Source organism: Bison bison, unplaced genomic scaffold (genome assembly GCF_000754665.1).
Source record: "Bison bison bison isolate TAMUID 2011002044 unplaced genomic scaffold, Bison_UMD1.0 scf7180017864212, whole genome shotgun sequence".
Classification (NCBI taxonomy): domain Eukaryota; kingdom Metazoa; phylum Chordata; class Mammalia; order Artiodactyla; family Bovidae; genus Bison; species Bison bison.
The window spans coordinates 174,590-188,021 of NW_011494784.1; the positions used below are offsets into that span (position 1 = coordinate 174,590).

At 39.7% G+C, this 13,432-nt stretch overlaps 1 protein-coding gene across 1 annotated transcript in view; it reads left to right on the top strand.

Moving 5' to 3' along the window:
• TMC1 (transmembrane channel-like 1) overlaps positions 1 to 13,432 on the top strand; it is a 137,340-nt gene that overhangs the window by 70,853 nt on the left and 53,055 nt on the right. The window contains exon 8 of the mRNA XM_010844885.1: positions 2,653 to 2,751. Within this exon, the coding sequence (XP_010843187.1) occupies positions 2,653 to 2,751 (99 nt within the window). The remainder of the gene's footprint in view (positions 1 to 2,652; positions 2,752 to 13,432) is intronic.

Consider the following 13,432-nt stretch of genomic DNA (forward strand, 5'->3'; position numbering starts at 1 on the left):
AGAGATGGGAATACCAGACCACCTGATCTGCTTTTGAGAAACCTGTATGCAGGTCAGGAAGCAACAGTTAGAACTGGACATGGAACGACAGACTGGTTCCAAATAGGAAAAGGAGTACATCAAGGCTGTACTAAGACCAATTAACTAAGACCAAGAAACAAGACTGAGGTTGTGTATTTAACTGTAAGAAGTTAAATGACTCTGACTTCTTTGGATGCTTACCATACATGTTGGGTTAGGCTTTACTTAACCTACAAAGGATCTTTCCAGATATCAGTATTTCAAAAGCCAATTTGTTCAATACACCATTGGCAACAGCCAAAACTAATTGTTTTGAGTGACTTTTTATCCCTGTGGTTTCAAATCAGAGCCAGCTTTTGCATCAAGCCACCACCCCACAAGAATAATACTAGTGTCTTATATGCTTAATGAGTTTCAGCTTTTAATGTGCAAAGTACTTTCACTTCTTTTACTCACTGAGTCTCACAACAAATTTATAAAGTAGAATAAAGTCAAGTTTTCTTTCTCCATTTTAAAAATGTGGAATCTGAGTCACATAATGGTCATTGGACTTAGCTGATATCACAGAGTGAAGAGATTTTTTTTTTTTTTAAGCTTATCTGGAATGAGCGTTCATCTTGTGTAACAAGCTTTTGCACCCTGTTTTGCTAGTTTTATAATCTTTGAGATAATTTGGGGGGGTTATATGACTATCTGGCTCGTGAAAGATGGTGGACTTAGATCAAAAGTCCTAAGATGTCTGAGGTCATAAGTATAGTACAACTCCTAATCAAAAACTTTAAGCAATGCAGCAGAATGTACTTCACCTATTTTGAGTTAACCCCAACTTTGTTTTTGCTCTTCTCTAAGGAAACCTGAAACTCTATCACCAGTTACTATGACCCTTCTCCGTGTCAGATGCAGGGTATACACGGAATCTTATCAGCTGCGTTTACTCTTTCCCCCTACACCATGCTGCCTCCATGTGGAGGAATGAAAGGTTATTGCTAATTCATTCCAACTGTAGAAAATTGTAGGATGCTCCTGGGTTGGGAAGATCTTCTGGAGAAGGAAATGGCAACCTACTCCAGTATTTTTCCTGGAAAATTCCATGGGCAGAGGAGCCTGGCAGGCTACAGTCCATGGGGCTGTAAAGGGTAGGACATGACTGAGTGACTGAGCACTGAGCACTCATATGTAGTGCAGGAAGCCAATATGTGTTCAATTCGATGTGTTCCCAGAACTAGGAAGCATATTGGTTTTGGATGCTTTTTTCCAGGTTGTGTTAGATATTGAGGGGCATCCTGTTTTCTGGGCATTGATTATCAACTCCAGCAAACAAACAGAAGAGGATGGGCTTGCTGATTGCTGACTTTACAGAATCAACAGAGGGCAGGACTGGTTGCCTCCTGGCTGCAATGCTGGATTTTTCAGGGGCCTCCACCCAGCAGCCTTACTCAGCATTCGTCCGATGCATTTGCCCTTTTGCCCTAAGTTCCTGCTTCCTGTGCAAACCGGAGACCCTAATCTTCTCTGTTTTCTGTGGCCTCCAACTCTGGGGAAAAAGAGCATGAGTAGAACCCACCCTCTGTTCTGTTCTGTCTAAGGAAGCCAGAAGAACTGCCGTGGAAGCTGTGCAGTTTGGGTGGAGAGAAGGAGCAGGGGCTGATTCGCAGCCGTTGCCCAGTCAATCTATGCACCTAGGTTTCCACCCACGTTCTTCCTCCTCCTCCGGCCACAGCCCCAGAGAAGGGATGTTTTCATGTTGCACAAGAAGCAGCATCTGCTTGGCCAACTTCATGCCTATGCTGGGGCTAGAGGGGTAGTTTTTTCCCTACTCTGCTCCATCACTGACTTCTTCCACCCCTAATCACATGTCTTCTAATCTGGTAGCACAAGGTCTGGGCAGTAAACCTGAATCAGTGATGAAGCCGACATCACAGTCAGGGTGCAGTCTTCCCTCCTAGTTAAAAAGCGGAAGTGTTAGTTGCTCAGTCGTGTGAAACTCTTTGTGACCCTGTGGACTGTATCCCACCAGGCTCCTCTGTCCGTGAGATTTTCCAGGCAAGAACACTAGAGTGGGTAGCTACTCCTTTCTCCAGGGGATCTTCCCAACCCAGGGACTGAAGCCAGGTCTGCATTGCAGACAGATTCCTTACCATCTGAGCCACCAGGGAAGCCCCTGCTAGTTGACACCCTCTAATTGTATGAGTGATCTCCTTGTTCTTCTCTTCCTTGACATGAAAGAGAGATTATCCTCCACCCCCAGCCCTGAGGGGTATTCCCATCTGACTATGTGGGTAGTATGTTTTTCTTTGAAAACTATTGTCCCCCAAAGGCCACCTCTCTCCTTTCCTGACCTCCTAAATGAGACTAGTATGGCAGTGGTGGTGGGTAGTAGGGCTCTCAGCAAGCCTCTGGGAAAAGTGGTTGGTTAGATTGCTGGTGGTCTGCTGAAGTCAGAATGCAGGGTCCTTTGTTCTTAACTCTGGATTTAGTAGTCAGTTCCCAGAAAAGGGGACCCCACATGGAGACCCACAGAGTCCCCATGAAAAAGTTTCAGAAGAGTTCTAACCAAAACCATTTGTGATCACATGTGTGGCTCAGACTTTGTTTCCAATTGTCAACTGCTTTCTTTGTTTTTCCATGTAGTACCTCTGGGGTTTGCCATACGGCAGTTTACCTAGGAAAACGGTTCCCAGGGCTGAGGAGGCATCAGCAGCCAACTTTGGTGTCCTGTATGACTTCAATGTAAGTATTTCCACATAGCTGTGTGGTGACAGATTTTTCCGTATTCTGTAATTCCATGGCCCCTCTTCTGTAACTGAATAAAAGTCTTAAGAGAGAGGGCTCTGACCTTTAAAAAAAAAGAAAAAGGGAGGAAAAGTAAATGGAGTTTAGGAATATGATAAGATGATTAAATGGGAATATAGAATATTGAATGAACATTCAGTTCAGTCACTCAGTCATGTCCGACTCTTTTTAACCCCTGGACTGCAGCACGCCAGGCTTCCCTGTCCATCACCAACTCCTGAAGCTTGCTCAAACTCATTTCCATCGAGTCAGTGATGCCATCCAACCATCTTGTCCTCTGTTGTCTCCTTCTCCTCCTGCCTTCAATCTTTACCAGCATCAGGGTCTTTTCAAATGAGTCAGCTCTTTGCATCAGGTGGCCAAAGTATTGGAGTTTCAGCTTCAGCATCATTCCTTCCAGTGAATATTCAAGACTGATTTCCTTTAGGATGGACTGGTTGGATTTCCTTGCAGTTCCAGGGACTCTCAAGAGTCTTCTCCAACACCACAGTTCAAAAGCATCAATTCTTCAGCGCTCAGCTTTCTTTATGATCTGACTCTCACATCCATACATGACTACTGGAAAAACCATAGCTTTGACTAGATGGACCTTTGTTGGCAAAGTAATGTCTCTGCTTTTTAATATGCTGTCTAGGTTGGTCATAACTTTCCTTCCAAGGAGCAAGTGTCTTTTAATTTCGTGGCTGCAGTCACCATCTGCAGTGATTTTGGAGCCCCCCCACCCCCTCAAATAGTCTCTCACTGTTTCCATTGTTTCCCCATGTATTTGCCATTAAGTGATGGGACTGGATGCCATGATCTTAGTTTTCCTCATGTAAATATTATTGTCACTGTTTGGAAAAGGACAAAGCAAGAGTTTGCAAATGTGCTTTTTGGAAAATCTTGTTGTATTCCTCAGGTTTTGATATTTTGTATTAGCGTCTTCCCCTCTTACACATGTCTATTTAGCATTATTGAAGAGTCAATACTAAATAAAACTAGATAGTAAATATAAACAATACCAAATTCTAACTGTTATATAAAATGAAAATGATTATCACTCAATTGTTATACCCAAATGAGCATTATTCAATCATAGCACTAAAATGAGTATATTACATTTTGAGCTCCCTTGGGTGGGGATTATTATGGCAGGGATTCATTTTTGCCTATTGAAAAATCATTTTGGAGCATGATTCAAGTCTGTGACAATGATTCAATTCTACACATTCTTCTTAAATGTGTAGTGGCCAGATTAGAGATGTTCTGAAGTGTATAGGATCAGAAAGTAGGTGGAGATTGGGGAATTAATACTTCAGGAATCTTTGAAGGGTAGCAAATGAGAATAAAATTTTATGTAAAGTAGGGAATGAAGGAAGGAGAGAAAAATAGTGGTCTTCATACTTATACTATTAATATGCATATTTCACAGATGTTTTGAATTCTACCCTCAACCTCTCTAAATTGTGAGTTTCCTAAAGAAAGGATAACATCTGCTGCATCTTCGTTGAAGCCCTTGACATAATACTCAACCAGTAGAGACTTAATGAATCTTGTTTCCTGGGAATCCTGAGCAAGGGGGAGGATTTGTAGAGCGTTGAAATAAGAACCAAAGAATTTAATTGATGTGAGCAGTACCAGCAAATATAAACTTTAGGAAATGTTCCCAGCCTCTGACTCAACAAGGCAGCTATAGAATAAGCACAAGCAGAGTGACAGCCTCAACTTTGTGGCCTTTGTAATTTTAATTCACACCTGTCAGTTGGAATTTTCACTTAAATTCAATGTTTATTAAATATAAACATGCCCTGGTTTTACAAAGATGAATGTGACATGGTTCTTGACCTCAAGGTAACTATGACAGTAGAAGAAAGCTCTTACACAGGCAACTAGTATACAATATGTTCTGCACTTAGTAAAATGAAGGAGAAAAAAATACCGGGGAGCCCTGGGGAAGCAGGTTGTTTATTTTGCTTGCGTGCCTGGGTTTCAGAGAAGATATGGCCTTTGAGTTAGATTTGACTTCTTTTCTTTTATTTCTTCTTTCTATTACTTCTACTTCTTCCATTTCTCCCTCTCTCTCCTCCCCCCTCATTTACATTTCAGTTAATTTATTACTATGCATCCCCCATGCTATTTTTATTTCTCATTCTCTCCTCTGATTAGTAACATAATAAGCTTCCAGTCTGGTTAATAAGACCAAGAACTAATAATATTACTGGCATTTTCTGATGTTTTAGTCATATCAGGGAAAGGAAGAACTAAAAGTATGAATAAAAGGTGTTTTGACTTTTAAACACATATTTTTGAAGTTTCTACACTTACAAATTTGTCAAGTAACTGAAATGAAACAATGTCCATTTTGCAAACAATGTCTGTTTGAGATTTTAGAGGTATTAATTAACTGAGAAAGACAAAGAGGAAGGTGGCTCTGGGAGAGTTGCTAAGGAGTGGACTAGAGAGTCTAGGAGATGAACACAGGAGACTAGAGGAAAGGTTTGGGCAATGAGTATGCTTTCTAAGATTTTTATTATTGCCCTCAACAGCTTTCTCCTGTTCAGTTTGGTGAAATATTATTTTTTGATTGTGCACCAGATCTTAGTTGTGGCATGCAGCATCTTTTCATTGCAGTATGTGAGATCTAGCTCTCTGACCAGGGACTGAACCCATGCCCTCTGCACTGGGATCACAGAGTCTCAGCCACTGGACCAGTAAGGAAGTTCCCAGTTTGGTGGAATACTATTTACTGTGGCTAGAGGAAGATGGAAACAGGAAGACCCTATAATATTCACTTAGGCCAACCTAGAAATTATTCTAAGGCCATGAGAGATTATTGAAAGGTCAAGAAAAAAAGTCATTAAAGTAATGGTATGCACTTATTTCTTTCTTAATTTTTTTCTGAGGACCATGATCACTCAATTGTTTGACATATCACAAATAAGAGACTTAAGAGAGTAATGAGAATTTTAATCTCATACAGACTTTCTATCCCATGTCTCACATTATAAAGTTAGGGAAACATTGAGTCATAGAAGCATGTTTGAGGTCTTATGGCTAATAAAACCCTCTTAATCTAGTGTTCTTTCTCTGTCCTATATCACATCAGTCAGTTTTTTGTCATAATTTCTAACATCCTTCTCATTGACAGTTTCTGGAACAAAAACTGACTCCATTTAATGCTGTATCTTGCAAGGGGAAAAGGAGTTGAGTGGTTGGATCCCTTTTCCACCTTTTGTAATAAACATGCAATTCTAAATTAGCTTCTCAAGTAGAAAGGTTCAATATTTAACCTTGCCTGAATTCTTTACTTGCTGCTCTGAACAGTTACCCTCATAGAGGTGCCCTCTCTGTATTATCAAGTGATCTAACTCGACAGCCCACTATTTCATCTATCATAGTACCATGGCAGAAACCTTTGGCCAGATATCCTTGAGGTCCCTGGAAACCCAGAATTCTGCACTTCCAAAGAGCCCAGAGATGCCAGGAGAAAAAGTTTTAGGCCCAGGGTAGAGATGACTGGTGCCTAAATGGTCCAATCAGAACATGAGCTTTTTTCCCTTCATTTAAGAATGTTAATATATCAGATTAGTTAAGCAGTATCATATAGACGCAGATACAGAAAAGCACAATCAACTTACAGAACACTGTAAAATAGATGCAAGCATGACCTCTTGTGGTATAAGATCCTATAAGTCGAGAAGGATCAGAAAATTTTCAGGGTGGAGGTGGCAAGTTTGTGCGGAGCTGCTTCTCTGTTGAGTTTATGTTAGAACCTTGGAATGTCTCTCTGGACACTCCCCCTCCTCACTCAGAAGTATCCCTTTGGAGCTCATCCAAATTCCCTTTAATTAATAGCAGTTGAGTACCATTTGATATATGCAAGGCCAGCCAGTCTTATGGATTCTCAAAGTCACCATTTACAAAGTACCATATTTTTAATTTATTTTTATTATATACCCTGTTGTGGGTCTTACTGGGTAAGAGAAAAGTATATTTTATTAAAATAGTAAGAAATAGAAAGGTGGTATAATATGGATATTATGAATCAAATTGACAGAAATAGTATTATTTGAAGCAATAGAATTAGAAGAACAGATTTAAGTCAGTAAGAGGCTGTCTTCGTTGGCATGATATTTGGAGACACAAGAATGATGTAGGAATGATGAAGAGACTATAGAGCTTTGATATTCTTGTGAGAGAGACAGGGAGCAACTGAGGTGGAATTTGGAATGAGCTTGAGCTGTTATCAGACAGTGAGATCATGTGGGTAAAGATTTGAGCTGTGAGTAAAGGGAAATGCATTTAGCTTTCCAGCTTGAGGGCATTTTATACATTGTGGATGGAGACAAATGGTGAGTCAAACTTTGTCTTCCCTTTTCCCCTGGTCATCACAGATAGGGAGATGTGGTGAGAAGAGGAGAGTTTATACCCATTATGTATTAAACAGGCACATACATTAAATTTTATCTTTATATAACAATGCTTCAAGATGAAGATCAATAATCTTTTTATATTTGAGGAGATTGGGACTCAGGGAGGTTCACTGGTTTCCCAAAGACGGCACAGATAATTAAAGAAGGTATTGAAATTCAAACTAAAATGTGGCTGACAATGTAAAATTGTTTGTTTTATTCTAACATATCATCCCAAGCCTATGCCTTCTGCCCACTTTTGCCACATCTCATTTTTGAGGTCTATCCTCAAAGGAGACTGCCACAAACAGTCTAAATGTTAATAAACAGCAGTTCAGGCCCTTGTTTTATTGGCATCAATGTTTCTTTTAAGTAATGATCTTCTAAAGCCAGGGCATCCTCTCTCAGACAGTCTCAGTTCTTGAAGTTCCTTCATCTCTTACTGTACCAGCCACATTTAGAAGAGATATTTTTGTGATTCACATATGGAATGATGCATTCTTTCTTTAGAAATGTTTCAGTAGTTCAAATGTATCTTTGTTTTTAGAGAGCTCCCCTTTTTAAAATTGAGGTAAAATTGACTAAAACATTATATTCGTTTTAAGGTATATAGCATCATGATTTAGTATTTTTATATATGTTGCAAATGGTTACCACAATAAGTCTAGTAATGACTTTTACTGTACATAACACAGTTACTGAATTTGTTTTTCTTGTGATGAGAAATTTCAAGATTCGCTCCGTCTGCTGAAAACAATGCATAACCTAAAAGTTTAAAATTATGCTTTATTCGGTGGCTTTACTGAGATTCATAGCCTGGGGTGGCAGTCTCTCAGATTGCTCTGGGGATTGTTCCAATGAGGTAAGGGAAGAGTCAGGATATATAGGAATCTTTGCTGGAAAAGAACAAAAACAAAACATAGCCCATATAATGGAACATAAAAGGATTGCTGCTAGTCACAAAAGAACAAACCTCTCAAGTTAATAATTTTAGTGCATTTGTTTCTGTGAGGAAGATGCAAGAGTCTGGTTTCATTGAAATGATTCATTTCTTAACTATATGGTTCTTAACTATCTAGGACTGGTATCCTATTTTTCTCTCCTGAATTGTCTTAAAAGTGTATGGTTGAGGGTACCTGCAGCAGCAAATGGCTTGATGGCTGCCATGTCCTCTGTTTACTGAAATGGTAGGCAGCTTTGTCCATGATTCTTTTAGCAATTTTCAGGTATGCATACAGTATTATTAACTACAGTCACCATGCTGTATGTTATATCCCCATGACTTCCCTATTTTATAACTGGAAGTTTGTATTTTTTGCCTCCCTTTACCCATGTCACTGTCTTTTGAAGAGGGTCTGAGCAGCTGCTATATTGTTGTTGATGGTGTCTACTCTTGAGACCCCCATGGGGGGTAGCCCCCCAGACTCTTCTGTCCTGGGATTTCCCAGGCAAGAATACTGGAGTGGGTTGCCATTTCCTTCTCCAGAGGATCTTCTCAACCCAGGGATTGAGCCTGTGTCTCCTGCATTGCAGGCAGTCTCTTATTTATCCACTGAGCCACCAAGGAAGCCCATATTGGGATTACTTAGTTTCAACTAGTTTCAAGGCATGGCCCCTTAGCCAAAGCTATTGTCTCAGCCTAGCTCAAAGCTGACTCAGCAGACCCTGAACTCCTAGAACATAAATAATTCCCCAGTGAGGGCAAAAGTAGTACCCCATGCCAGGCTGCTAAGCCTCCTGTAGATTTCCAACTCCATCCAGAGATATGGCTCTTCCCTGGAATGGAGATCCTAAGGTTGGAAGGGGTGAGCATCCTCTCACCTGTGTACATGATGAGACTCCTATAAAGGCTGCACTGAACAGAGGCAGGTGCCGCTCAGGCATATGGTGCTGGGATTGGCAGCATCTAAGGGCTGTTCACCCCTGGCTCCCACATTTGCTTCACTTCCTCAATGTCCAATGCAGGTCTTCTGATTCAACAGGCTCATTCAGTATGGTTTAAAATGAGGCATATCAAATCAAAGACCATTCATAGGTCTTTTTCTTGCTTCATAGGCTTCTTAAGGACTTGTTTATGACACTTTTATAGCCTGTAATAGGAAAGATCCCTGGGTCTACTCTTGGCTTTCTTGGTATCCTTTTGTTATCCTGAATTTGGAGAACTGATTCCTTGGGATCGTCTTTCTTTGCTTCAGCAACAACTCCTATTTTTAAGTATCTCCTTTAAGCTGTACCTGCCAAACCAAAGATGAGCTTTCTTTTTGCAAAACTTTGGGATGCCTATGATCCTAATACTATGAAAACTAATACTAATACATGAAAACTAATACTAATTAGTTTAATAATTAGTATTAGTTTTTAGTACTAATACATGAAAATATTTCTATAGGAGTACTAATACTATAGGAGTATTAGTTTTTAATACTAATACTAATACATGAAAACGTTGTTTTCTTCTTTAGAAACCATCACAGAAACAAGTCTTCTCATTAATTAAGTGAACATTTATTGAAGATTTGCCAGGTGCCAGGTAGTGTGCCAGGCATTAAGCAAAGTTGAACAAAAACCAACAAAATCTCTGTAATCAAATAATCATAAAAATAAATGTGATTGCAACTGTGCCATGTGCTATGAAAGAAAGCTAAACAGTATTAAGAGAACATGTATCAGGAAACTTGGTTTATGGCCTAAGAGAGGGAGGTGGATAAGAGCAGGAGTTTTTCTGAGAAAATAACATTTGAATTGGGCTTTGAAGAACCAGGGAAAATAGACATTATAGGCAGTGAGAACAGCATCTGCAAATGTGCTGTGATGAGAGAGGTCTGCCTTATTTAAAGGACAGAGTGAAAGCTGGCGAAACTAAAGCTGAGAGTGTGAAGGGGCATCGGGGACAGATATCGTTAGAGAGATAAAAGGATATTAAAACATGTTAGACCATCTAGAATCTAGACCATAACACTTCACTTTTTCTCAGAGTAATTGAACATAATTTGAGTGGTGAGTGAGTAGTGACGTTATCAAACTTGGATTTTGAAAAGACCAACAGGTTGGAGAAAGGCAAGATTAACGTGAGGAGACCAAAGGAGAGTCTATCAATATGTCCAGAGGTGAGAGACTAAGATTGTTTAGAAGAGCTCAGCAAAAGAGACACTGATGTATAGAACAGTCTTATGGACTCTGTGGGAGAGGGAGAGGGTGGGAAGATTTGGGAGAATGGCATCGAAACATGTATACTATCATGTATGAAATGAGTCGCCAGTCCAGGTTCAATGCACGATACTGGATGCTTGGGGCTGGTGCACTGGGACGACCCAGAGGGATGGTATGGGGAGGGAGGAGGGAGGAGGGTTTAGGATGGGGAACACGTGTATACCTGTGGCGGATTCATTTCAATATTTGGCAAAACCAATACAATATTGTAAAGTTTAAAAATAAAATAAAATTTAAAAAAAAAAAAAAGAAGAAGAGCTCAGTTTACCTGGGAGGAATTTGCTGATATCTAAATATTGGCACCAACCTAGTAGGCTGAGCTTGGTAAATTCAGCTGAAAGGCTGAGTTGTTGAGTTAGATTAGAACCTTACAACCTATTAAATTATATTCTGTAATATAAACAAGCAACCCCAAGTTATGAGTCTAACTTCAGCTGTGACAAATAGATTACTTAAGTTTACAAACTTTTGAAAGCAATTCAGTAAAAACTCTATCCGATATTTCATCATCATATATCACTTATGGATATTATTTGCTTATATATTGTACTTGAAATTATTTACATTTGATAATCTTAAATATTTGAAATAAAATGTATGCTGTTCACATTGGATTTTAAAACCTGGGGATTTAAATTTTTTCTAAGCCATTTCAATATTTACTCTACATTTTGGGGGTATTTTTATTCCTCAAAAACTCCTTTTAAAATACTAAGATAATATTTAAATACTAGATAATACTAAAGTGTTCCCAGTACAACCTATGTCTAGATAACTACACACATCACTTTTCATGTATGACTTGACATTTTATGACTTTAAAGAAGTAGTGGGCAGATTTATACAGAATGACAAAACCCCATAATATAATCCCTTTAATCTCCTCTTGTGAAACAAAAGATCATTTTTCCTATGTGGAAAGAAATCACATGTAGCATCTCATTTTACAGCACCGGGATTGTCTCATTTATGAGTTTTAGGCAATTAAACAGTAGGAAAAATTGAAGAGTTTTGTCAGATATTTTCTTGGTGTTTTGACTCATTTAATCCCAACATAAGATCATTATTTTCATGTTTCTGTCTTGAATGATTTACTCTATTTTATTAAAATGAGTAGTAGAGAGCAGAATGATAGAAAAGGGTAGTTTAGATGATAATTTGAAGGAGCTTAACTTAACTGAGGATTGCTAATGACTACAAGAAGCAATTTCTCTGTTCGTTTAATCATTCCACAAAGATAAGTGTGGGATTCTAGAAATACAAAGCTGATATATACTCCTTGTCTACAGGGACATTATGGTCTCTTTGGACCTGCAAACAAATGAATGCCATACAAGGTGACAATCTCAAGCTCACAGATGTGTGTCCTGGGCACATGGAGGCATAATGAAGGAGGATTCAGTGTTGGAATTTACTGAGATTCAGTTTACTGGCTTTCTTAGAGGATCCAGTAAACAGTAACTCTGTTTCTCATCTGAATTCTAAATTTGAAAGGCGAGCCAAGTTACTTCATTGATCTATCAGAGACGCCACTATATCTTCCCTGGGGTGGAGTGAGTAAAAAGCTAGAGGAGGGATGGGATGAAGTTCATCTAGTGGCACTCTGTGCAAATGAAAGAAACGATCATTCATTTCCTCATTCACCTGACTGTGGCCTAGAAATCAGTGAAGTCTTTACAAAGGTTTTTTCACCTAATTTTAAAGAAACAGTAGGAATAACCTAGGCTCTGAAATGGGGAGAGTAACAGGGAATAGTATTCTTAGCAGAGGGATCTGTATGTACAAAGGTGTGGAGGCAATAAACAGTGCTGTGCACTCAATATCTATGAGTGATTCCGCCAAGCTGGTATGTAAGGAGAGATAAGAGTGGTGGAAGATGAGCATGCCATATGAAAAACAAGGGTATAATCAGGCAGGACAGTCTCATTCATTATGCTGAAGACTCAGAATTTATTCACTAGGCAGTGGAGAACATGATGGTTTTGAATTAGGATAGAAACATGGTCAGAGTTACCCTTTAGAAGACTCTCTGTCAATATGGTACAGGTTTGTTTTCATAAGTTGAAGGCAGGGAGTCCTATAAATGGTGGTGGTGTACAGAGAAGGGGTGAGTATCAGATATGTAATGAGGCAGAAACTAAGGGCTTAGTGAGTGGCTGCATGCATCTTACGGTACACACATGGGAAGATAGTGAAAATGTCCAAGTTTCTGGCCGAGGTAATCATGGGTTGATGGATCATTTCCTGAGGTCGGAGGGAAAAGCTTTTAAAATGTTTGGGAAAACTTTTAAAATGTACTAAGGTCAAGATTCCTGTGGAACATTCAAATGAAGTGAGATGTGTAATAGGTGTTGAGCATATGATCTAGAATTTCCACCTTTTTGTTATTGTGGATCATGACACAAAAGGCAAATGGGATTTTTCTTTACAGAAGCCAGTACGGTTAAAAAGGGATTTAGATGTAAAACTTTTCTTAAGGGGCTATGTAATCCAGTCTCCCATTCCATCTATGTATCAGATCAGATCAGATCAGTCGCTCAGTCGTGTCCGACTCTTTGCGACCCCATGAATTGCAGCACGCCAGGCCGCCCTGTCCATCACCAACTCCCCGAGTTCACTGAGACTTACGTCCATCGAGTCAGTGATGCCATCCAGCCATCTCATCCTCTGTCGTCCCCTTCTCCTCCTGCTGCCAATCCCTCCCTGCATCAGTCTTTGCCAATGAGTCAACTCTTTGCATGAGGTGGCCAAAGTACTGGAGTTTCAGCTTTAGCATCATTCCTTCCAAAGAAATCCCAGGGCTGATCTCCTTCACAATGGACTGGTTGGATCTCATTGCAGTCCAAGGGACTCTCAAGAGTGTTCTCCAATACCACAGTTCAAAAGCATCAGTTCTTCGGCGCTCAGCCTTCTTCACAGTCCAACTCTCACATCCATACATGACTACAGGAAAAACCATTGCCTTGACTAGACGAACCTTTGTTGGCAAAGTAATGTCTCTGCTTTTGAACATGCTA